Genomic DNA, 25,575 nt, shown 5'->3' with positions numbered 1-25,575 from the left:
ATGTCCGTTGGCAGTGACTTTGGAAATCCTTTAAGAAAATTCAAACTCGTCTTTCTGGGGGAGCAAAGTGGTAAGAAATGTTTAATTCTCTCCAGAAGTTCTGTTTTGAGCGAGGGAGGGGGCAAATGTTTCGCCTGTTCGACAGAGGATGCGGTATCTGAGTTTAACAGCGTAACACAGAGATGATGTTTTCATGGGCGCAGGCGACTTGTTCGCTGCGATGGTTTATAGAGCATCGATCCGCCCCAGATGAGTAATGCTCCGTTATTGGATGAGTGTCCGTCTGTGGGAGGCTGTGATGCTGTGATGCTGTGATGCTGGGAGGCTGTGATGCTGTGATGCTGTGTTGCTGTGAGGCTGTGATGTTGTGATGTTGTGATGCTGTGTTGCTGTGATGATGTGAGGCTGTGATGATGCTGTGTTGCTGTGATGCTGTGAGGCTGTGATGCTGTGAGGCTGTGATGCTGTGATGCTGTGATGCTGCTGTGAGGCTGTGATGCTTGATGCTGTGATGCTGTGATGCTGTTGCTGTGAGGCTGTGATGTTGTGATGCTGTGAGGCTGTGATGCTGTGAGGCTGTGATGCTGCTGTGAGGCTGTGAGGCTGTGATGCTTGATGCTGTGATGCTGTGATGCTGTTGCTGTGAGGCTGTGATGTTGTGATGCTGTGAGGCTGTGATGCTGTGAGGCTGTGATGCTGCTGTGAGGCTGTGATGCTTGATGCTGTGATGCTGTGATGCTGTGATGCTGTGAGGCTGTGATGCTTGATGCTGTGATGCTGTGATGCTTGATGCTTGATGCTGTGAGGCTGTGATGCTTGATGCTGTGATGCTGTGATGCTGTGATGCTGTGAGGCTGTGATGCTGTGATGCTGTGAGGCTGTGATGCTTGATGCTTGATGCTGTGAGGCTGTGATGCTTGATGCTGTGATGCTGTGATGCTGTGAGGCTGTGAGGCTGTGATGCTTGATGCTTTGATGCTGTGATGCTTGATGCTGTGATGCTGTGATGCTGTTGCTGTGAGGCTGTGATGCTGTGATGCTGTGATGCTGTGAGGCTGTGATGCTGTGATGCTGTGAGGCTGTGATGCTGTGATGCTGATGCTGTGATGCTGTGATGCTGTGATGCTGTGATGCTGTGAGGCTGTGATGCTGTGATGCTGTGATGCTGTGATGCTGTGAGGCTGTGATGCTGTGATGCTGATGCTGTTGCTGTGAGGCTGTGATGCTGTGATGCTGTGATGCTGTGAGGCTGTGATGCTGTGATGCTGTGAGGCTGTGATGCTGTTGCTGTGAGGCTGTGATGCTGTGATGCTGTGATGCTGTGATGCTGATGCTGTGATGCTGTGATGCTGTGATGCTGTGATGCTGTGATGCTGTGATGCTGTGATGCTGTGAGGCTGTGATGCTGTGATGCTGTGATGCTGTGAGGCTGTGATGCTGTGATGCTGTGAGGCTGTGATGCTGTTGCTGTGAGGCTGTGATGCTGTGATGCTGTGATGCTGTGAGGCTGTGATGCTGTGATGCTGATGCTGTGATGCTGTGATGCTGTGATGCTGTGAGGCTGTGAGGCTGTGATGCTGTTGCTGTGAGGCTGTGAGGCTGTGATGCTGTGATGCTGTGAGGCTGTGATGCTGTGATGCTGATGCTGTGATGCTGTGATGCTGTGATGCTGTGATGCTGTGATGCTGATGCTGTGATGCTGTGATGCTGTGAGGCTGTGAGGCTGTGATGCTGTGATGCTGATGCTGCGATGCTGTGATGCTGTTGCTGTGATGCTGTGATGCTGTGAGGCTGTGATGCTGTGATGCTGTGATGCTGTGATGCTGTGATGCTGTGATGCTTGATGCTTGAGGCTGTGATGCTGTGATGCTGTGAGGCTGTGAGGCTGTGATGCTGTGATGCTGTGAGGCTGTGAGGCTGTGATGCTGATGCTGTGATGCTGTGAGGCTGTGATGCTGTGATGCTGATGCTGTGATGCTGTGATGCTGTGATGCTGTGATGCTTGAGGCTGTGATGCTGTGATGCTGTGAGGCTGTGAGGCTGTGATGCTGTGATGCTGCGATGCTGTGATGCTGTTGCTGTGATGCTGTGAGGCTGTGATGCTGTGATGCTGTGATGCTGTGATGCTGTGATGCTGTGATGCTTGATGCTTGAGGCTGTGATGCTGTGAGGCTGTGAGGCTGTGATGCTGTGATGCTGTGAGGCTGTGATGCTGTGATGCTGTGAGGCTGTGATGCTGATGCTGTGATGCTGTGATGCTGTGATGCTGTGATGCTGTGATGCTGTGAGGCTGTGATGCTGGGAGGCTGTGATGCTGTGATGCTGTGATGCTGTGATGCTGTGATGCTGTGATGCTGTGATGCTGTGAGGCTGTGATGCTGGGAGGCTGTGATGCTGTGGAGGAGTCGAGTTGAGACACACCCAGGCTGTTAGTGGCGAGGAGATATCTTGTGTGGCTGCAGCTTCTGGCCTGGAGTTGTGGTTTTGCAGGTTGCCCTGTTCTATAAACTTTTCTTCACAGACTCAGTCATGATTTATGCCTTTTTTGATTTTGTGTCTCTGTCTCAAGCTTGACTTGAGACACTGAACAGATTTTCCCTTTCAGTGTGGAAGCAAGACTGATTTGAGTCTTTTTGCCTGCGGTCTGAACAGGGGAGATTTGTTCTATAGCGTAATTCACAAGCCCTGAGCAACCGAATTAGCCATATTAGTCATGGCTCACTACTTCAGAAGGCCTTATTGATCATCCAGTGTCATGGGGCCATGCATCACATAGTGCATTGGCCCAGTTACAACAGTCCAGCTTATAAAAAATAAAGTAAAATGAAATGTTAATGTGCAACCGGGCATCGCCTGCATACCCAAATTGTCGCTGAACATAGAGATGCCTAAAGTGAATTTAAAGGAACACATGAATGACGTTATTTTTCACACGCATGGCTTCAATAATGACAATTGTGTAGGTGATCAGTGTGGAAAATAATCATTTGCTAACCAACCTAAGATTACTTTTAATGCATGAAGGATTTTATATTGTATTAAAAGTTAGTATTGTGATGCTTCAGAGCAGACACAACGCTAACCTATAATACCCCCCCCCCCCCATCACCCTTTCAGGATAGTTTTCAAGAACATTCAACAGCACCTGTCTTTCCAGGATTTATGACCCAGTTACTTAAGGCAGACCTTGTATCGAGCAATGTTCTCTAAGAATTATTTCCCATCTAGTTCTCAACATTTTCAGATGGATGGATGTAGCTTGCTAAGCTACTTCATGTAGCAGCTCATCCAGCGACCCCGTCAGCAGCTGGAGCCTCCCCTCCTGCAGCGGATCCTTCTGTGTGATCCATCCACTGTAGCTGGTTGAAAATAAAATAGTTCCTCTATGACACTCTGTTTTCTTTTTTTAATCCACTGGAAGAACTACGAATGATTGTAGTTCTTAGAATTAGAAATTGTTTCGCTCCTGCTTCCTGTAACCTTTGTGATGTAAGTTTACGATGATTATTTTACACTTATCTTATTTTCTTAAAGCATGTGAAGGAGGTCCCGGCTCAGACCCGTATTTTAAAATACGAAAACGTTGCCGTTATAAACTACTACTGTTTTTGTGCATTGTTTTTCTGTTTGTCTCAGAGGCCCACAGCTGTTTGTTCTGAAACCACCTGGGCGTTGGAATAATTCTAAGAAGCGGGTCATGATTTCTGGAAAGGGCTTCGCTGTTGGTTTTTTTCAGTGAATTCTTTTGGCACTTTGAGTAACACAAGTCAAACGTCATCTCATCTCATCGTGTTTGGATCACACCAAAGTAAAGTAAACGGATGACTGGCACCACAGCAAAATTATTTGATGACATATATCAGTATGTTTGTCCCACTGAAACATATGTTATGGCAGCGGTGTAGCGTGGGGTCCCAACCATTGTGACGTGGTGTTGTCTGTGCTATCTGTGTGAGGGGGGGTGGCAGTGGGGGGGCCTGCTTTGTCAACCAGTGCTCCTCCAGACAGTGGCAGCGCCCGCTTTGTGTTTGGCTGGCTCGTCTCCGGTAGCCGTGTCTCCCTCTGACATGTCGGCCGTAATTGGCAGCGGTGCCCAGGCGGCCGTGAATCCTGTCAGTTCTGACACTATCATTTATTAATGAAGTATGAAGTATGTCAAGAAGCAGGAACATGGCTGCAGAGGCTGCAGTAAAAGCACCGCTTGTTCTTTTTAAGCTTTCCTTTGTATAATGAAGGCCCTGGAATGGTGGGAGTGTGTGAAAAATGTGTCTATAAAGGGAAAGAAGGCACGATGTTCTGTTTTTCATCACAGAATCAGCTAATGTCAGAGAGGTGGGTGGAAGCAGGCAGCATGCTAAATGAGCTGTCAGAAGGTCTCTCTTCCTGCCTGCTTCTTTTGTTGTTTTCGACTCTGCCTGTGCAAAGAGTCTGGCTAAAGGTTCCCCCCAACAAAGCCGAAGTGACAAATGGCAAACCCCATTTGTTTGTTTTTATTTGCCGTGGGGGGAAAGGAAGCATAATATGACGCTACATCCAGGAACCTGCTCATTCCAACTGGATTGACCGGGTCAGGAAATGCTGCTAAACACCAGCACAGCAATATGTGGAAAATGAGCTTTTTTTTTTTACTGCTGTGTCTGGAGCCTCAGGTCTGTGAGGGGTTGTGGGTCGCATCATGACACGCCACTGGTGCTGCTCAACGCTCCGCTGAGCCTCATCAGCTCCCCTAATAGGCCTGGCTGTTCTATATCCACGCAGTCCTCTTACATTAAGGCCCCGTGGATGCCAGTGAGTCGTCACCAGACCCTCAGCCTTGAGCATCTTCCTTGATAAGGGTTTGAGGGGAATTGATTTTGACTCGTAATCTTGAAATCTGAAGCCTTTGGGATTCTGGGACACATTCATCTTGAGTGGCTGCAGTCTAAAGCCAACAGGTTATCTTTTCCATTTCACTTCCCATCACTCCATCCTGGCAGGTGATTTCTGATCGATAAAGGGAAACAACTCAGTGACGGCGTAATCTGCTACTGCTAAGCTCAGGTGCCCCTTAATGGACGCCGTTCATCAAGACGCGTCGCTTCCAGCAACATGCCAGTCCTGTTCTTTCCTCAGAACATGTGTGATCACTTCTGTTTACTGAACAGCATGGCAGCGTCAGAGACATGAGTTCACGCTGTTTTGTTCTATTTCGGACACAATGCTCCATGTAGTGTATTATGGACTTAGCATGAAATACAACAAGAAGCTAGACCTCTATCTGCATTTCCCATATAACCCATATTCCCATATATAATGTTGATGACTGCATAACACCAGGTGTGTTGTTGGGCTGTGCAGGAGCTGGTCTGCAGTGACTGTAGTCCCATGCATGTGCTGCACAGCTGAGTGGATTGCAAATGAAGAGACTGTCTGATTCGGTTCCACTTGCCTGTGTGTGTCAATGGAAAGCATCTGGCAGTTTTATGAAACACAAGAGACTTATTACAAATGCGACTTCTTCTCCGTCGTTGTTTTAAATCAATGTGGATGGAGATGGACTTCAGGAATAGATTCAGGGACTTTTTAAGTGTCTCGCATGACTTCACTGAAGACACTGCTGGTAGACCATTCTCTCTAAATGATGTGTCTTTAGAATTAGATTGGGCTCTTTCTTGATGCGAGATCTTTGAAGGGAGACAGACAGAGAACAACATTTAGATTTAATCCTGGTTTTCTCATACAGAACGACTTGAGTGAAATCACCACTGTGGAGGAAGGCTACCATTTACCCAGCAGGAGATGTAACACTTGAACAGGTTTCCATCAGTTTTTACCTTCTCCCCGGCTTCCCTAAAGAATCCTAATTACTGTGCCACTTTAGCCCAAGTGCAGCGCAATGGTACAATGATCAGCGGGCTTTAATTTATTGATCCATACGGTCAACATCATTGTAAGAATATATAGTGTCTCAATGAGGTGTAAATGTGCGCTCCACACTGAAGTTCTTGTGGGGATTAATGGCGTGGGGGTCTGCCGTGCATTAACTTAACATAGGGAGAGTTTTTCTTTAGCACCCCAGGAAAGCCATGAATCATTAGCACACGGCTAGCAGTGGAACGGGTGACAGAGATGCTGCAGTGCTGCAGCAGTGGAGGCCCAAGCAAAGCATCAGCATGAATGTAGTCGGTACTATTTTATGTTATATTAGCTTTTGCTCTTACTCAGAAGCCGCCTATTTCTCTTTGTTTGCCCTTTAGTGTTCTCATCCCGTCAGCATCCTCTGATGGAGAGGAAGGGCCTCCCCAGGGCCTTCAAACAGAATCATATTTTTCTTCATGGAACCAGAATGCTTCTTCAGAAAGACCACGTCTGTTCAGTCGAACGCTTTATTCCCACGGCATTAATGCATGCTTAGAAGACTAGCGCTCCATCTGTCTGTCTGTGAACATTTATTGTCGGGCATAACTCAAAAATAGTTCAATATTAGTTTCATGAAACTTGGCAAGTGCATCAGCCAATTTCTGGTCATGTTGTTTGCTATTCAGGAATTTTTAATAGGTCTGTGGACAGTGCAGGAAGGATCTGCTCCATTTTCTCTGCTGTGGAACAAGGATTTATATAGGAGGAGCGTTAATAGGATTTATTTTTAACTAGATTTATTTGTGGGTGGCACGGTGTTGCAGTGGGTAGCGCTGCTGCCTCACAGCAAGAAGGGTCTGGGTTCGATTCCTTTCTGCGAGGAGTTTGCATGTTCTCCCCGTGTCTGCAGGGGTTCTCTCCGGGTTCTCCGGCTTCTTCCCACCACCAAAAACATGCAAATTAGGTCCAGGTCGTTATTGAAAAAGAGAATTAATTCTCAATTGACTTACCTGGTTAAATAGAAATTAACCTGTTTTACTGTGATACAATTCAGAATAATTATATATTCACAAATAATTGTCCGTAGTGTATGAGTGCGTGCGTGAGGCTGCCTCTGGGTGTCGATGCACTGGCGACACATTTGGGGTGTAGCCCCGGCTCTCACCCCTAGCAAGCTGAGATAGTGACCCGCAAAGCGGAAAAGCTGAAGAAAATGCAGCATGAAATGATGGAAACACTGTTAGACAGAAACCCACAAAGTTTAGTGGAAGCTCGGACATGAGCCAAGAACCAACCAACTAGATCTTGCTGGAGATCCAGATGAAAGGATGCAGCCAGGAATTGGCGATGCAAACTATCATCAGTCCTCGGGTGGTATTTTCTCCATTCCGTAAGAATTTGCTTGCCTCTTTGTTTCACCCTTCTCTCCGCATTAAAATGTTATATTAAGGGAAATGAACCTGTTTTGGGAGTTCACATCCCCACTGCTACGTTCTCCAAGTGTCTGACTCGAGAAGGACCAAAGCCTGCCGTCTCATTTAACACCTGCTGTGCTTTTGTCTTGCAGTGGGAAAGACGTCTCTGATCACACGATTCATGTATGACAGCTTTGACAACACGTATCAGGTGGGTTGCTCTAATGATGGTTATAGCCTTTTAAATCAGAAATCATTTGTGTGAGTAAAATTGTGATTTTGCATTTTTGTACCATTTAACTCAACAATATCAAGAGCCCTGTAGACCCTCAGACCCACTTTGTCAATAACCCAACAGAGTACACTTCACAGAGTGCCTGAAATTAAACGTGCTGCTATGTTTTAGTTTATGAACCATTAAGGTGTCTGATATATTTCATAATTTTCTTTTACCAATTCTGAATAGAAGGTGAACGCAGAAGTTACCGAGTCATGGTAACAAATGCAACACGTCAGTGTTGCAATTGGCCAAAGGAAAGAAACCTTTCCCTCAAAGCCTCTCCAATCCTTTGCACAAGTGCTGTAATGAGATTTCAATGCTTTATTGTGTGTGGATTAAATTGTCTCTGTGATGCTGCACTTTCACACTGGCTGCTGAATCCTCTTATGTTACTACATTTGTATGTCATAGGACTACACACAACCAGACAAGCCACACTGACTTATTTCTGGATTGTATTCAGCTTCCAAATCTCTATGATTCATGCGTGTTCCAGCATGTCTGAGTTGTTAAGGAGCTGGCGCATGTTGGAAATTAGGAAATGTTTTACCGTATCAGAAATTAATTACCGGTAGTTATAAGATTCTCGTTGAATGGCAGCATTATGTTGGTTGTTTTTGTTGATTGGAAATCCATTATTGCTACTTCTATAATCCATATATTGCTTTAACACAGTGAAATCAAAATGAATGTATTTATTGACTTATCTCAGATGACTTTGTTCCTCCCAGTGTTGTCGTGGGAGTGTAGAAGGAGATACTTGAAGTTAGTTTGATGCATTGATTTCATTAACTTGTCAACAGTCCAGGCAGCGGTTGTGACAGACAGCTAATGGAGACCATTTTAAGCTCCTTTAAAACCCTCAGTCCTAGATTGCTGCAATTTACACACACACACAAAAGCGCTGCTCCTTTAGATCTAACCACAGAGACGTGATGCACGTATGAGAAGATTTAAAGCAGGGGTCCCCAAACTACGGCCCGCGGGCCGGATCCGGCCCATTTCCACATTTGGCCTGGCCCCCTGAACAATACCAGAGACCCAAAATAGAATTTACTTATTTTCCTTTCCGTACAACATGAGTAGCCTCCCTTTTATTTTTAATGATGGTCACATACGGCCAGAAAGTTAATGTTCCAATGTTCTGTAATATCAACTTATTACATAGTAATTACTTTGTAATAACAGGGCAAGTTTCCTCACCTCCACGGTGGCATGGTTGGCAGCACTGTAGAGGGGGGCAAAATGGCCCTGGTATCGAATCCCACTACGGGAATGAGATGGAGCAGGGGCAACAGGGTAGGTCCAGGGCACACCTGAGCGGAGTGGAGTGGACCAGTGGTCCAGTTCACTCCACCCAGGTAAGGCCCTGGGCCTACCCTGCCACCCCTACTCCACCCCCACCCCCACAGCTGGATGCGAACCCAGTTCCTCTGGCAGTAGACCGGTAACCCTACCGACTACGCCACCGTATAGGTGAGGAAACTCGAGGTATTCTCAGACCACAGCGTGTTGTTGTGTTGTACTGTGTTGCTATGTTGTTGTGTTGTTGTGTTGTTATGTTGTGCTTTTTCCTTTTGTGTTATGTGGAGTGGGCGTGTCTCCGACCAGGTGACGTCGTACTGGATTCAAAACCAGTGCCTCTGGTCTAAAGTCAACAATGCTACTGTCTATTTATCCTAACGCTTGATAGGATAACATCTAGGTGGTGTAGTGGGTAGTGCGCTTGACTCCCTGCTAGAAGGTCCTGGGTTCACAACCAGGGTGTGCAGCATTTGGGTTTTTTACAAGAATTGGAGGTTTGTTGTTTGCTCCTCTGCAGCTGTATTGGATCAGCTGATTGATCGAGTCGTTCTTCGCCTCTGCACTACCTGATAGTGCTGGAGAGAGACTGAGTTTGGGTGTGAGAGGCATTCCGTGTGTGACACTCGATTCATGTCACTGTGTGTAGTTGTGATGGTGAGATGAAGCCTAAACTACAGCCTGCCTCCACATTCGGCCCCTAAATGTTTAGGCACCCCTGCCATCGTCACACTTTTCCTACAAACTGGCCCCGGCCCTCCATCAGAGAAGGGAAAAGTGATGTGGCCCTCACAGGAAAAAGTTTGGGGACCCCTGGTCTATACCTTCCTCCATTTCTCAGTCAGGGGGGTGTTATGCATTAATTATGTGACCCTGTTCTTTTGACAAGTGCTTATCTCTATCTATCTTTAATTATGTTATTTCTGATTTATTGTTTTGATTTCCATTTTTCCTTATAGCTTACCTTATAGGATAAAGATCACACCACAACAAAGTCACTTCTGTGCACCTTCTGCATGTTTACACTGACCCAAACAACAAGTCAGCATGTGTAATTTTAATAAATGATAAAGAGCTCCTAACAATTAAATGGGGCAAATGACCCATGAAAACAAAACGTAAATTTGTCATCTTTGAAAATGGAAAACAAAAAGGATTAATTGATTATCAAACCAGTTTATTCATTTTCAACCTGTCACATTTGCCATCATTGCATAAAGCATACTTATAACCCTGTACACGTGGAAGGACACATGCCCCTAGTAATTAGGCCTAACTAACTAAATGAATAGAAGTCTGGATTCAGATGTGCAAACAGCCATCCATCCAGCTTCTTGTAGATGAAAAGATTGTTTAATCTACAGCTGCAGGCCACAGGCCTACTGGAGCCTATAGGAGGGGGAATGGTTCTGTGGATGGCTGGGGTGATCAGGTCTATGTGGAAATGAACCAAGTTCTGTCGGCATCTGGTGCACAGATGGAAAATGGCAATAGTAGGACCTGCTTAACAAAACAAGATGTATATTTAATATAGTCCTGCAAGTTTTGGTTAGCTGACATTACGGGTTTAGTGAGATACAGTTCATAGCGGTGCTGCTTTGATTATTTGGACTCGGCATATTCCACAACAATAAATGCTTGTCTTATCATATCAGTGGCATATCGAAATGTCAAGACAAAGTAAATTAGTGGTGACTTTAAACTTATAGGATATCTTCGGATCAATGTCTCACAGCCATTAAAGTTCTTATGCCAAAAATACATTTAACTTACTTGGTGAGTGGAGCCTGTCTGATCTGATAAAAGCATTTCTTGCTCCAGATACTTGCAGGATGGGCCTCAGGGCTGTGAGTGTCTGTCTTCTGGCGAGATGCAGGAGTTAAATACGTAAAAGGATTATTAATAATTTCTGTTGAGCTAATCTGTTCATGTATTTCTGTCTGTGTGGGATTCTATATTTAATATTAGGGCCAGAAAGAGCTTGCAGCACCTCTGCCATCCCCCAAGATACCCCCCCCCCCCCCAGGCATTTCTCTGCTTTCAAAGCCATTCTCTATTGGGTTAGAGATATTACTACAGATCAGCAGGTTTCAGTGTTTTCTCTGGTGACCCACTTGTTCAAAACCATCTCTAAATTCTAAATTATTTTTAAGGGCTGAAGTCGTCTTTCAGTTGAACAAGCACACAATCATTGTTCGTTGGGATTTTTCTGTTGTGCCTCCCCAGTGAGTTGTGAAATACATTTAAAGCAGATTCCTTCAGGACGGATAAGAGATTTATTTTGGGAATTGGTATAATGTTGGAGACGTAAAAACTAAGACTTTATACGTAATGAATAAAACTTTGCGTCAAGTCATTTGTACTTCTTTGAGGTTTATTTTCAGCCAGGCGGTGCTTGATGTGTGTGTAAAAGAAGAGTATAAATGAGGTCCGTTCTACATGCCAGTCTCTCTGAATTAGTCCTGTGCTAGCTGGGCAGCACAGAGGAAGTGAATCGGTCAACCTTCTGAACTCAGAGCCCACTTTCACATTGATTTCTATGTTTATATTTGTACAAGCAAGAGATATCATGAAGCTTACTACAGAACGACAACAGCTGAAAAGAAAAGGACCTGTGTCGCAATCAGGGAATTATAGCATTGTTATAAATGGAGCATATCAGATGCCTTTGAGAAGCTCAATGAGTGGAAAAATAAACAAATACACAACTCTATGCGTTTCTGATGAATGACATATTTACATTAGCATGCTCTAAAGGAAAAAAGAGAGAGCTTTGATCCACAGACATTGGAGAGTCAAAAATAATGTACAGTATTAAATTACATGTTATAAGCTTGGCTTAATTCTTTCATCCACTCTTAATAGGTTTAATTTTGTATCAGAGCTACTTGGGATGACGTGACTTGATGATCCAGTCTGCGGTGCTCTGTCGTTTGCTTCCGGACGTATCCCCGGAGATGTTGATCCATGTGTGTCTTCTCTCTGTAAACTAGGCCACAATTGGAATTGACTTCCTGTCGAAAACCATGTACCTGGAAGATAGAACGGTAAGAAGCCTGCTTAATGTCACAACAGAGCTGTTTAATGCTGCTAAATATGATAAAGTATGATTTCTGGATGTAGATGAATACAATCGTGTGTGTGTGTGTGTGTCTGTGTGTGCGCGTACCGGGATCCTTCTGTTTCAGGCTCTCTGACTATCTGAATCATCTGCTTAGCTTTCTCTTTCTGAACCTCAGGTGAGGTTGCAGCTCTGGGACACGGCGGGACAGGAACGCTTCCGGAGCCTCATTCCCAGTTATATACGGGACTCCACTGTGGCCGTGGTCGTCTACGACATCACAAGTCAGTACCTTGTTCGACGAGCGAAATGAGCATTGATCAAGATGTGATGGCCAAACAGGAGAGCTCAAGAAGAAAGCAACAGCAAATGATGTGGCCCGTTGGGCACGGCCTGTTAACTCCCAGCGTAACCAAATACACAGTTCGTTGATGGAGTTGCTTTGTTAATGTGCTTGTTTTTTGTCTTAAGCTGCAGCGTGTTGAGCTCTCAGGGCTCATCTGCTCAGCTGCAGAACATTAAACTGCGAGCAGTTTGCTCCCGAGACGCTGTCTGCCTCTGGCAGGTGGACAGTTTGTCAATCACTGAGAGGGAGAGGAGCAGCTCTGATGTTCAATCTCTTCCTTTCATTCATTTCGCTGCTTATCTGAATCTGGATCTCTGGTTACACTGGAGAGGAGGGCTACACCCATGACTAGTCGCCAGTTCCTTATAGGGCCACACAGAAAGAAACACCCACTTGTGCTCGCAGTCATGGACAATTTGTAACGATCAATTCACCTTTGTTTCAAATGTTCGGTGGTGGGAGGAAGCCGGAGAACCCAGGGAGAACATGCAAACGCCTCACAGAAAGGACCTTCTTGCTGTGAGGCAACAGCGCTACCCACTGCACCACTGCTGCCCTGGTCTTGCTTTATATAATAAAAAACTATGACTGATGCACTCACAAGATGACATTAGATTTAAATAATGACTAAATAAATAAGATACCCATTGTAACATGGATTCCTTTAGAAAACCAATATGATGGATTATCGGGCCTCAAAGTTCCGGCTCTATTTCCCACTGAAAAGGACAGACTCGATCACAGTCCCTCTTTGAGAGTACGTACCGCAAGTTTTATTCTGCAATCGGTCTGCAAGTCTGAAAACTCTAGTTCTGTGGCAAGGTGAATGTGATCGATGACACACTGTTACATTGGTTTATTATGCAAGTTATTTACTGGGTGTGATACAGTATAATGTATCAGAAAATATATTTTTAATATGATTTACCACTTTATTTATTTTTTGTCTGTATGTTCTTGCATCATCATTCAGCAGGTTTCTTTCTTCATTTCTGTCAGCTGTTATAAAAAGTCCAAGACTGTTTGAAATAGTTTGTTGGTGAAAGCAACAGCTGGAGTGGCAGCGTGCTGAATGTCACCGCTGTTTTTAACTGGCTTCTTCCTCTTTTAAACAGATGTTAATTCATTCCAGCAGACATCAAAATGGATTGAGGACGTGAGAACAGAGAGAGGAGGTGATGTCATCATTATGCTTGTTGGCAATAAAACAGACCTGGTAGATAAGAGGTATGTGAGTCGACGGCTTTGTTCACACTGCAGTGCTTAATGCTCAATTCTGATTATTATTTTTTTGCGAGTTTGTTCACATTTCTGTTTAAATGCGACTTGTATGTGATCTCCTGTGTTATACTCGCATCTCAAAACAAAAACTTTTGCACCAAAATAGACGTTCAGCTTTAATGAGAAACTAAAAATCAAAAATCAACTTTAAGATATTGTAAAAATGAACATGCAACATGATCTATTCAATGATGATCTATTCAGAATAGATAGAGTGATAATAGGATTAGATAGATAGTGATTTCATAGCCTCCTTTTTGAACGTAAATGTTCTGTCACACAAACCCCTCAGAACTAGCTGCTAGTTTGCATGGGAGCTGTTGGGATGACACATTTTACACATCCATGATGCAGGTTTCTTGCAAGCTGCCGAAAGAATAAGCCTCAGTGTTGTTTTAAGTTCTGACTCAGAGGCAAATGTCCAGAGTGGTGACAGCAGCACTGGTGCAGCTCCGTCAGAAGCTGTTATGTAAATGCATCTCCTGTGCAGTGTGTCCTGTTCTCGCTGCAGGAACGTTGCGGTCCTATCGCACCAAGGCTGGATTTTTATTTTTTCTCTTCTATGATGCCGAGCTGGGGGTTATTTCAGGAGCGGAGGATCAGTTAAATTTAACAATGCAGGATAACATGCTGACGTGAGCCTGTTGAGATGGGCTTTACACCACAGCAGTGTAAGTTGAGAGGATAGAAAAGCTTTTTGTTTACAAGATGCCACAACACCAGCGGCAGATTGACTGAAATCAGTCGTCTTAATGAACCTAGCTCCAGGACGGCACCACTCTTTCTGTTCACGTCCTTGGACACCTGTCAGTCTCTGCCTCTCAGCCAGAACAAAACAGCCACTGCCAAATCCATTAAGACTGTTATTAATATATCAGTGGACGATGTAATTAATCCTCCACAGTCATTAGCTAATAGAGTTTGTTGTATCCTCACCAGCCCAGAATAGCAGGAGCTTCATTTGTGAGTCTGTGTGTGTGTGTGTGTGTGTTGTGAATGTAAATATGACAACTCCACCACTGTTTGTACTCTGTACGCAGGTATCAAACCTGCAGACCCTGAGGTCACGTTTTTACTCCTCACATTCACCAACTTACACATATCACATATCAGGATGTTTATGTGCATTATATGCAAAAGCATAGGATGAAAACAATTCCGTCATAGTCTTCATCGCTCTAATAACAGACAGCCGACAAGCAAGGATTATGTTTTAAAGCGTCTGTGAATAAATCTTGCTTTTCTATGTCGGCTCCTCTCATCGGTTGGTGGGTGGGTTTTACTGAAGTGATAATTATGAATTATATACAATGAGCACAGATGGGGCTTAATTCAAAATGACACTCAACGTTCCTCGTCCACCTCAACGCAACGCTAAGAAAGACTTTAGCACGACAGACTGAGGAGAGGTAACCAGATGAAGCTGAATCGCTTCGCTCGCTATGAACGATGGAAACGTTTTTCACTGTGAACAACCGCCAACTCTTCTTCTGGTGTTTTCCAGCTGGCGAAACACTGCTGCCTCTTGTGTTTCGACGTTACTACTGCACGTTCACGATTGAACAAATAATCGGTGTTGCTATGCAACATCCTTAGTCTCTCTGTAATTCTCCTTTTTTCCACAGACAAATCACGATTGAGGAAGGCGAACAGAGGGCAAAAGAGCTGAGTGTCATGTTCATAGAGACCAGCGCCAAGACGGGTTATAATGTCAAACAGGTGAGTGTAGAATAAACTTCAAATATGTTTCAAAAATGTTTAACTGTTAAGCAAAAAGCAGAGAAAGGAAAGAAACATGTATTTTGTGGTGGAATGACTGTAATATCACTCCCCAGTTAGATGATGTTTCAAATTTAAGATTCAAGACATAAATGTGCCTGTTAGTCATGACAACTCGTGAGTATTGTCATAAGACCGCCTGGCAGCAGGGTTTTAATAATGAAAAATATCCCATATAAACACGCAGTGTTGTCTTTTCTTAGCTTTATCTAAAATTAATAACAATTTTTGGTCATTTTGGGTTGCATCTCAATTCATTTTCACTTTTATGTAAATGTTATTTTACTCAATATACTACTTTATATCCAGGTCCTTAGACTCCTTCAGCGCTGCCGCCTCTTCCAAAGGCAACCTCTATGAAAGAAAAACGAAATCTGTGAATCATTTTTTTGTGTGCAAACTATTACTCCAAATCCAAGCAAACAGACCGACTGAGAACGAATGAAAACGTAACCTCTTTTGCAAGGATAATGAAAACGGTGCAAAAACATCCCATCGCCCCGGTATATGATTTCAATGATCAGACATTTGTTCTCTACGTGACTTTATAGGTTTCCTTTTTACTGCGTTTTATGATTACACGGCTGATTTCATTCACAGTAATCAAGATGTCATTTTATTTTTGCATATGAAAAATGTAGAATGAACTTTGTAAACCAATCTGTAGATTATTATTACGTAGCGCTGTTGTACGGCTCAGGCACAATGTTTCAAAGTCTGTAAGTTCATAATTATCCCACTGTAGGAATATAAAAACAGGCATATGAAACACTCCGGTACATGTTGCAAACATATCAAACTCTTGTAAGGTCTTGACTCCTGATATTATATAAGTGGATAATATTTCAACCTTTTGGATTATCTGCTCCTCAGATATTATTCGCGATGTACCCTTGTTCATTCTGAAGACTCTCTTTCTGTTTCCAGCTGTTTCGGCGTGTGGCTGCTGCTCTTCCAGGAATGGAAAGCATGCAAGAAACAACCAAAGAAGGGAGTATCCTTTAATCCACTTATAGGAAAATTCCCTTTTTGATGATATGAAAGAACAAATTTAATCACTTGTGAACAGCGTGATATTATTTTCTCATTTTAATCTCAATATGATGGCATTTTCCACAGCTTGCCTTCAAATTAAAGGCTTGCTGCAGGCGAGCTGTGTGTCCTGGCATATATTTGAATAGTTGTCAGCTACCTGTCCTATTGAAGGTGTTATTAAAACTGGCTTTCTGCACTGGGCCTGGGCTGCAGGTCACTCAGTAGGTCCACACCTGCTGTTTTGTCGAGGTAGGTTTTCTCATTTGAACCCGTGACTCGAGTCTGAGCCTGCGGCGCCGCTGCAGCGCACGACTCTAAATGACTCCTCGTCTGAGCTGCAGTCATTTGAGCGTAGCACACCTCCACCGGTGGAGGATTCTCCAGGAGGTGGAGCACTTTTAGTAGCGTTTAGTTCTTTAGGAGGCAGCATTTGGCTGTCAGTCTTACACATTCTAAACACACATAAGCAACGCATTGCTGCATGTGTGTGTGAGGAGGTGCATGGCTCAGGTCTGCAGATACAGAGAGGCCTCAGGCTGTCTGGGCTCCTCTCACGCTCCTGCATTGATCTTTGCTTCTGTTAATATGTCCGCCATGGGGAACAGTAAAACAGCTTGCACTCTTTTGAATTATTTTTACAGCCTTTCATAAAAGAGGCGCTTCACACATAATAATTCTGCGCCCTGCTTTCATTAGTGAAGAGAAGAATTTTAGCTCTTTGAATGTGTTTTAATTTGTGTTATATTCACTGGGAAATCTTAAGTGTCCAAACGTAATTTAGGACTCTTTTATTCTGCACAGCGTCGCACTATCCTCTTTTAAAACCTTTTGACGACTTGTAAGGGAAAGAATAATTGAACAATAGATGCATAACGGATATGAAATATCGGCGGGAAAAAAGCAGCACAGATTACCCAAGATGACAGCATTGCATCATAGCGAGTTAATGCTAAATGCTATGATAGTTGGTATTTCTTATTATACAGGTGATGTGTTCTGTAGCGCCAGTAAACTAGCAGCAGATCTCAGTGTTCTTGAAGGCAAATAGTGACAATAGAGGTTAGCAATGTACGGTAAGTTTCTCCCAGCCCTTTAAGGGCTGTGTGTAGAAGTAGTACTTAGAAATCCCCTCTGGGTGTTACAGAAAGCTCTCTCCTCTTGCTTCCGATTTAATAGCTGAGCCTCATAAAATGTCATGTTTTGATTTGCTACCAATGCCAATGCAACAAAACGGGCCTGCAAGGGGATTATATATTAGACCTGTTTAGGGATGTGCATCAGAAGCGTCTCATGTTACTGTTTCCGCTCTGAACTAGAAGCACATCTCTGTGCTAAGTGGGTGATTTATGAAATTGCCTTTGATGCGTATCGTTAGTCCTTCCACCCAAATGAACACGGCAGCACGTACCTGCTCTAACGCGAAACATAAATCAGAGGCTGGCCTTGGTGTCGTCAAGGATTACCTACATTTATCTCTCTGTGCATATCTGATTCTGAGATACTCATCAGGCCTTTGCAGCCTGCATGGCCTCAATAATAAAGTTAGTAGCAGAGCAGCCCTCTGAACTTTTTATATTACAGTCAGCCATATTTCCTGATTGCAATGCATCACACATCACATCCAGCCAATTCACTTTTTCTGTTTCGCTGTTTCTTAATGAGGCTTAATGGGCGTGGGAGTGAGCTGTGTGAGCCGGCGGTGTGCTGATGGATGGCCCCGGTGATGACGGCTCCTCAACAGCTCTGTGCCTCCGACTGTCATCATCATTAATGGAGCAGCTCCTCTGTGTTTGTATTGTGAACAGTATTGATTTTACTGGAACAGCACAGGATATAGTGTCGTAGATCCTGAAAGTCCACCTGCACCTTTAACTAGCTTATTACATTCTACTTCATATTTAGGAACCATTCATTGACTATAAAGGAGATGACACGAAACAAGGAATATATGCAACAACAATGTAATAATGGAAAAGTTGCACTGCTTTGGGTTCATCTGTTTCTCAGATAGATTCAGGACGTTCAGTTCCGTAGCTTCGTAACTCTCTGCGGCATCTATGGGCTGCTCTTTCCCTTTAATTGCAGGCTTTAAACGAGAGACAGATGGGTCATGCTGTTAGTTGCTTAATGCCAGGGCCCGTGGCCACAGTCTTCTTCTTTTTCACAAAGTCACTAGGATTTATAACCACTGCAGCTCAGAGAGAGAGAGAGAGAGAGCGAGCGAGAGTGGAGAGGGTGCTTGACCCAGACGAGTACGAGGGTCGCCCATGTGAATAGGAGAATATCAAAGCAGAGCCACACTCACGTTTACCGCCGTCTTATCAGGCTGCTTCCGTTCATAACCCTTCAAGGTGATGCTTTCCAGTTTATTTTGAGACATCATGGAGGTGAGAATGGCGCCACGATTGCCACTTTGTTTGGTTCTGGGGAAGAAGTTCAAGTTTAACAGGAAGACGAAAGCTGACGAGGAAGAACGCTGTATTTGCCATTGAAATGTTGGCCACTACAAACACTGCAACGACATTTCTGGATATGGCCCAAGGAACTAGCTGCACAAATTGTATTTTTAAAATATGTGTGAAGTAAAAAGTGCACTTCATTTCCCCATATTCTTTAGTTCTTTAGCATTGTAGCATCTTTCAGCTGAACGTTCTTACATTCCGTGACTTATCTGTTTCGTTCTGGTCATCGGCTGCTTCATTTAAAACAAACAGAGTGCAGCATTTAGCAGCTAAAGAGACAGACAGCTTTTATGAAGAGGAAACAGGAAATGAGGGAGAGTGAGAGAGAGTGGGGGGGGGGATCAGAAACCGAATACGTTATTGATCCCAGAGTGGAATTCTGTTTGCAACAGCGCTCCGCTCAACAAACTTAGAAATAGGAAATGAGACTGCGCATAGATCATTGATATAAATATGATGGAAGCAATAGAAGGTGTACAGTGTATGTTTTTACTGCCACAGGAAGGAAAGACCTCAGTTTTTGAGGTGGGGTGGGCTCAATCTGTTTGTCCGTGTGTTGTCCAGGAGGCTTCGTAGTTTCTGAAGCATTCTCTCCATCACTGTCAGTTTCACCCCCATAACATCACCTGCTTTCCGTATTCCGTCGTCCTCAGGTCCAGCACCAGTTCCTTTTTCTTTGCCACGTTGCGCTGCAGGTGGTTCAGCTCACGCCATGTGACAAAGTCATTAACCACAGCCTTGTACTCAGACTCCCCCCCCCCCCCCCCCCAGATACATCCAACTATGTATGGCTCTGCAGACGTACATGCTATGGTCTGCCAGTCAGGTAGTAGTTGTAGTAGTATCATCTCTAGTTTTTGACGTGACCAGTGGACAGATGTTGAGATGTTTATTTCAGCTCTTTGTAGATTAAACACCAGTACAAGCTCCTAACCTCATTTACGACTTGCGTGACTCTAGATTTCCTTTTCATTCAATAAAAGGTACCTTCCAACTGTAACAGGATTCATCACTCATTGTTCAGCAGATGCTGTAGACAGCGCACGCGCGCACACACACTTACACACACACACAGGTATCAGAGAGGACTAAGATATTCAGCACTGTTCATTTGGTTTGCTAATGCTGACTGCTGAGATGAGGCCTCAAGATCCCTGATGAGATCTGATCCAGCTGGAAACCACCGTGTGTGTGTGTGTGTGTGCGTGTGTATGTGTGTGCATTAAAAGACTGCCTTTCAAATGATACCACACCATTCTTCTGCAGAATATGAAAACATGCAGCTGCTGCATTTCAGAGACAGAAATACAAAAATGGAGCTGCTTCCAGACTCGCATGCATACAACCTGCAGACCACAGCTTTTAAAGACAGTCCTTATTTATGTATCGTACAATAGTGAAATGAAAAAAATAGCATGGTTTCCTCAAAACAGAGGAGATGCACATATAAATATACTTCAATTGGAAAAAGATCCTCTGGGGGATTGACCGGGAAAGATTCTGTATCAGGTAATTGCAAAAAAAAAACTGCAGCATCATTTGGACTTAGCGTCTCATTGAAGCACCTTTTGTTTGCCAGCTTTATTTTTAGAGCCAACGTTGATTCAGTTTATTGCTCCACTAACAATAAAACTTCCTTACACCCTCCAAACATGTGCTCTGATGAATGGCAGGTTATATAACAGGTTATATTTGGAAGTATTTGAAACCATTTAAGTCGCCATTGTTTGCTCGCATACTTTTTGTTTGTTGACTGATCTGTTTGTTTTGTCTATTAATTGACTCATGGACCCATCTAGTGGTTGTGTAGTGGTACTACATTCTAGATAAACTGTTTTGGCTCTCTAAACACATGAACATTGTAAAATAACATAATATTCACATCTGCAAATCGATTAATTCAGCATAATGAACAGAATAATGTAAACTACTGATGTTTCCGAATCATCCTTAACGTTGTTCTCCAGTGATTGACATCAAGTTGGACAAACCTCAGGAGCCGCAGACTGAAGGTGGCTGTTCCTGTTAATATCCAGCGCCATCCTCGAAAGAAAACATTGCACCACATGCTTGTTATATCGCTTCCTATCGGTTAACTTGCAGTTGATTTTGCACGTTGAGAATTTGGGCTCCTCATCTGACTACTGGTTATAGTTTGGAACTAGCAACATGTGACTTTAGTTGTAAAGTAGTGTAGCCTGCTTTGTAAATGAAACTGTCAAAAAAAAAAGTCTTACAACTTGCACAAAAAAGACACACTATATTTGGAAAGGAAAAATCCCCAACTAGCTTATGTAGAAAACTGTTTTCCAAGTGGATGAGGAGGTTTTCCCACTTTCTGTTTTGTATATTTTTGTATATTCAGGGAAATCTCTCCAGAACGGATGGTTTTAGATGCATTTTTATGGGTCCCACAATTGTTACAGGCAACTCTGGAAAGTCCTCCCCACAGTACTCATTATTACGAGAGTATCTAATGCATGCCTAGTCTTTCCTGCATAGGTACTGTTTACCAGTGTGCACCAGTTTGAACATGTAAGTGCTCACGCCATGCACTCTAAAACAACTAGTCCAAGTCATAATGTTTCTGAAAGCTTCGACTTCAGAATCACTTTTTGTCGTACTCGTGTGTAAATGTGTGCTCTTCGTATAGGCAGCATTAGAATGCAGTTCCACAGAAGGCCGTCGACAGGCTGTGTCATTCCCTCCACCTTATGGCACCATTTAGTCACCATTTGTCTGCACTGTGTCATAGAGCCCCGCGCACTCGTGACAGCAGGGCTGCTGCTGCGTTGTGTGACGTGTCGTAGTTGTGGTCGTGGTGTTCAGTGAGCAGTGAGGGTCAAAGGTCAAAGGCCTCGCCTCGTGTCACAGAGGAATGCAGGTTCTGTGATGGAAACGGACCTTTAACTTTGTCAATTGTTTTACAATGTTTCTGACAAAAGTCTAATTTGCACATGTAGACCTTTCAGGTTAATACGAAGTTGAGAAACGCTTCATGTACAGTCACTTAATAAAGACCTGTCTGATTGTCATTGAAAGTGTAGAGTGTGTGCCCCCCCACCCTGAGGTGAGATTTCTTTTTTGCTGCTTGTCTTTACACTGACTGCTTACGTTTGGCATTATGCAATGTTGTTTAACTTGAGTTGACCTTTGTGTTCTTGCGGAGCCCGGTGTGATAATGTACCCCGAGTGAAGTCACAAAAAAAAGAGACCACTACTTTGCATTGACTTGTGTTTGAAGTGAAATATTACTGCACTTTTTCAGAACATGTTTCAGAAGAGAAGAAGGTGTTACACGTGTCTAAGAGGAGCACTCTTGTGAAATCTAGCGAGAGTTCCAAATAATAGCAGTAATACTCAGAAACAGAGTGCGGTGGTTGACGCGGGAGACCCTGACTGGAACGCTCCTTCGGTGTGTTTGGGAATGAGGAAGACGTGAAAATCCGTCCAAATAAAAAGGACGATGCGTCGACCCTTTGTGCTGCTGCCTACGTGCTATTTCCAAACAGGAATGTACTGCCCTCATTAGCGACCACACAGCCTTTAAAGAGGACACTTTTTTTCGATGGGTATTTATGTTCAAGTGAATTCTTGTTTACTGTGGATGTTTGTATTTACTCCTCTCACACTTTCAACTCCACCTTTGTATCCAGAAGGAATATTTAATATTCCCTGGAAATGGACCAAGTGATACAACAAACGTCTTTGCATGTTGGGGTTCTGAATGTTTGGCTTGAGGCCAGGGCCGTTCCCTTGTGTTGGTGGGGGGGGTAGTACTGTCACAGTTCTGTGCAGCAGAGCTGACTCTGCATTCACCTTGTACTGAGATCTAGCATGTCTCTCCAAATGATTAATAAAGATGTCTTATACCAAAGTCACGTGACTTCTTGTCTCCAATTTTCCTTCAGCTCACTTGCACGACAGAGGTGATCATTTCTGACACTAGAAAGACCATAGAGGTCATACTTCTGTCTTTGTTGAAGAAGAAGAAGAAGGAAAAATCTTGTACCTGATCTGGTTGTGCACCAATGTGTAAATTGATTCTATTAATATTATTATTATTGATTCCTCACTCGTTCAGACAGCCAACAACAAAAATACGGTGGTGTTGATGAATGGGTTCCTGAGCTCATCTGAATGTCCTGGTGGATTCGCCTGTTGGGAACCACTGAAGCAATAATTACACCAGTATCTGTACATGTTAATGCGTGAATGGTTTCTTCTGAATGATGAGCAAACATCCAGACAGGTAGGACAAGAGGCCACCTGGATTGAAATGGGAAACTGGTCTATTGAGTAAAATTAAATTAAACAAATCCTCAAAAATGTTTTATTTGTCTTAAATTGGAAAAGTTTAGGCATTATAGTGTTATTGTTGCGTTGTAACCAGACTGCTGTGGCTAATGTTAGCTAACTCATGGATGTCTAGCCGAGAAACCACACCTGTCGGTGTTGCAGTGTGTTTGTGTGTCCGTTACCAACAGCCTGTCCCTGAAGGCCTCACTTCCAGACCCTTACTGATGAACTGTGGTGGCGAGAAACAGATTTGGAGCTCATCATCTGTCACACAGGGACCCAGCCGACTCGGTGGATGAGAGGCTGGGTCCCAGAGACATGTTGGTGCTGAAGTCACGTCGCTTCATTCAACAGCTCAAAACTTGCTGAGCGAGACCCACATGATCATGAAGGAATGCACTATTGCACGATGTAATCTGCAGCGATGTGGAAACAGGCTTGCGTCATGTTTTCGTTGACTCCCTGCTCTGGTTATTACCCCCCCCATGAGGACCTGATGCTTTCGCCTGCGTTGGTTTGTCTGTCTGTCTGTCAGCAAGATATCTCAAAATGTTCTGGACGGAACTTGATGACATTTTCAGGAGATGTTGGGAATCCTACCAGGAACAGTTGATAGCACTTTTGTGATGGTCCACCTGGATTCTGGATCAGTTTGAAATTTGCGGTAACATTGCAGTCAGTGGCGTTTCAAAATATGTTCCTCAATATCTTGGTGGATTATTGACCAATATTTATGAAATTTGACACAGCCATGTAGGGCGGGGACCTCTATGTCACCACTGGATTTCATCTGGATCGGATCCAGAATGAGGTCAGGAACTTTTTATCATTAAACCCCGTTATTTGTGAGGGTTGCTATGGTGACTTCTGCTGCAGGTTGATTTCTGCCCCTGCACAGCTGCGGAGGCATCGTTGAACTGAACGAGACGCACCTGTTACATATCTCACCTGATCAGCTCCTGCCTCTTCTGACCCGGCTCTCTGGACAGTTCTCTGCCAGAACATCCTCTCTGTTACCGAGGAAACTGATCCAGTTGAAATCGGGGTAAATCTTTACAACAATCTTCGAAAGCTCTGGATCTAGAAGAACCCACCATTACTGAAAGTGTGCTTTTAGTGAATAACTTCTAAACTAATGATATTAATGTGAATACAATTGCTAAATGTCTGTTTTCATGGTTAAGGACTCTAAAAATATAGATAAAATGAATGTAGGGCCGTTATTTTGGCCGTAAATCTCAATATAGAGAGACTCGGCGGAGGTCTGTCTCCAACTCCGACTTCACTGTGGCAATGAACTGATCCGACCATCCGGCAGCAGTGAAGTACTGCAGTACCCATGAACTCAAGTAGAACTCAGAGGTACTTGTAGGTCTTGTGAGTATTCTCTTTCATGTGAACTTTGACCTCTTCTCCACCACATCCATAAGAAAGCAGTACTTTCCAGCTGTTTTTACTATTTAGATTATTAGTTTATCTACTGAATTTAAAAATGTTGCAGGGATCTTTTCCTACATAATAATGGAGTACTTTTACTACTGAATGTGGGTCTCTGATTTGTACTTTAACTTGTACTATCGTGGCATTGCTACTCTTCAGTAAACTGCGTTTGAAAAACAAAACAAAGAGGGACAGTTTCTTAGGGCCTGTGGATCAGCTGTATGTCTGGGGACTGGGGAGGAAGAATGAAGTCACCCTGCCTGGGGTGAAGCATGACAGTGGATCCCCTAGGCTCTGGGGCCGACTCGCTTCCTTGATCACTCGAAGCCTGCAAGTCGTAGAGGGTCAGGAGGATTCATCACATATCAGGAAACCCGAGGAGAAAACACCTCTGCATCCCTGAGGAAGACGAAGCCTCGTCATCAACGGACGTGGCAAGGAAGACAATGATCCAAGCAGACCTTTAAGTTCCCATGATTGCTTGGCTTCACAACATCCTTGACCAGGGGTCCCCAAACTACGGCCCGCGGGCCAGATCCGGCCCATTTCCACATTTGGCCTGGCCCCCTGAACAATACCGGAGACCCAAAATAAAATTTACTTATTTTCCTTTCCATACGACATGAGTAGCCTCCCTTTTATTTTTAATGATGGTCACATACGGCCAGAAAGTTAATGTTCCGGTGCTCTGTAATATCAACTTATTACATAGTAATTACTTTGTAATAACAGGGCAAGTTTCCTCACCTCCACGGTGGCATGGTTGGCAGCATTGTTGAGGGGGGCAAAATGGCCCTGGTATCGAATCCCACTACGGGAATGAGGTGGAGCAGGGGCAACAGGGTAGGTCCAGGGCACACCTGAGCGGAGTGGAGTGGACCAGTGGTCCAGTTCACTCCGCCCAGGTAAGGCCCTGGGCCTACCCTGCCGCCCCTGCTCCACCCCCACTCCCACAGTTGGATGCGAACCCAGTTCCTCCGGCAGTAGACCGGTAACCCTACCGACTACGCCACCGTATAGGTGAGGAAACTTGAGGT

General features: G+C 44.0%; 1 protein-coding gene across 1 annotated transcript; it reads left to right on the top strand.

Annotated features, from left to right (window-relative positions):
- rab6ba (RAB6B, member RAS oncogene family a) lies at positions 1–20,828 on the top strand. Its single transcript, XM_068743172.1, has 8 exons — positions 1–70; positions 7,406–7,464; positions 11,829–11,882; positions 12,075–12,180; positions 13,358–13,469; positions 15,149–15,242; positions 16,230–16,296; positions 20,767–20,828. Exons 1-8 carry the CDS (start codon positions 1–3, stop codon positions 20,826–20,828), a joined length of 624 nt encoding a protein of 207 aa, XP_068599273.1.
- Positions 20,829–25,575: the final 4,747 nt, after the last annotated feature.

Source organism: Brachionichthys hirsutus, chromosome 9, assembly GCF_040956055.1.
Source record: "Brachionichthys hirsutus isolate HB-005 chromosome 9, CSIRO-AGI_Bhir_v1, whole genome shotgun sequence".
Taxonomy (NCBI): domain Eukaryota; kingdom Metazoa; phylum Chordata; class Actinopteri; order Lophiiformes; family Brachionichthyidae; genus Brachionichthys; species Brachionichthys hirsutus.
The sequence above is the reverse complement of the archived record's forward strand: the minus strand, read 5'-3'. Positions and strand labels throughout refer to the sequence as shown.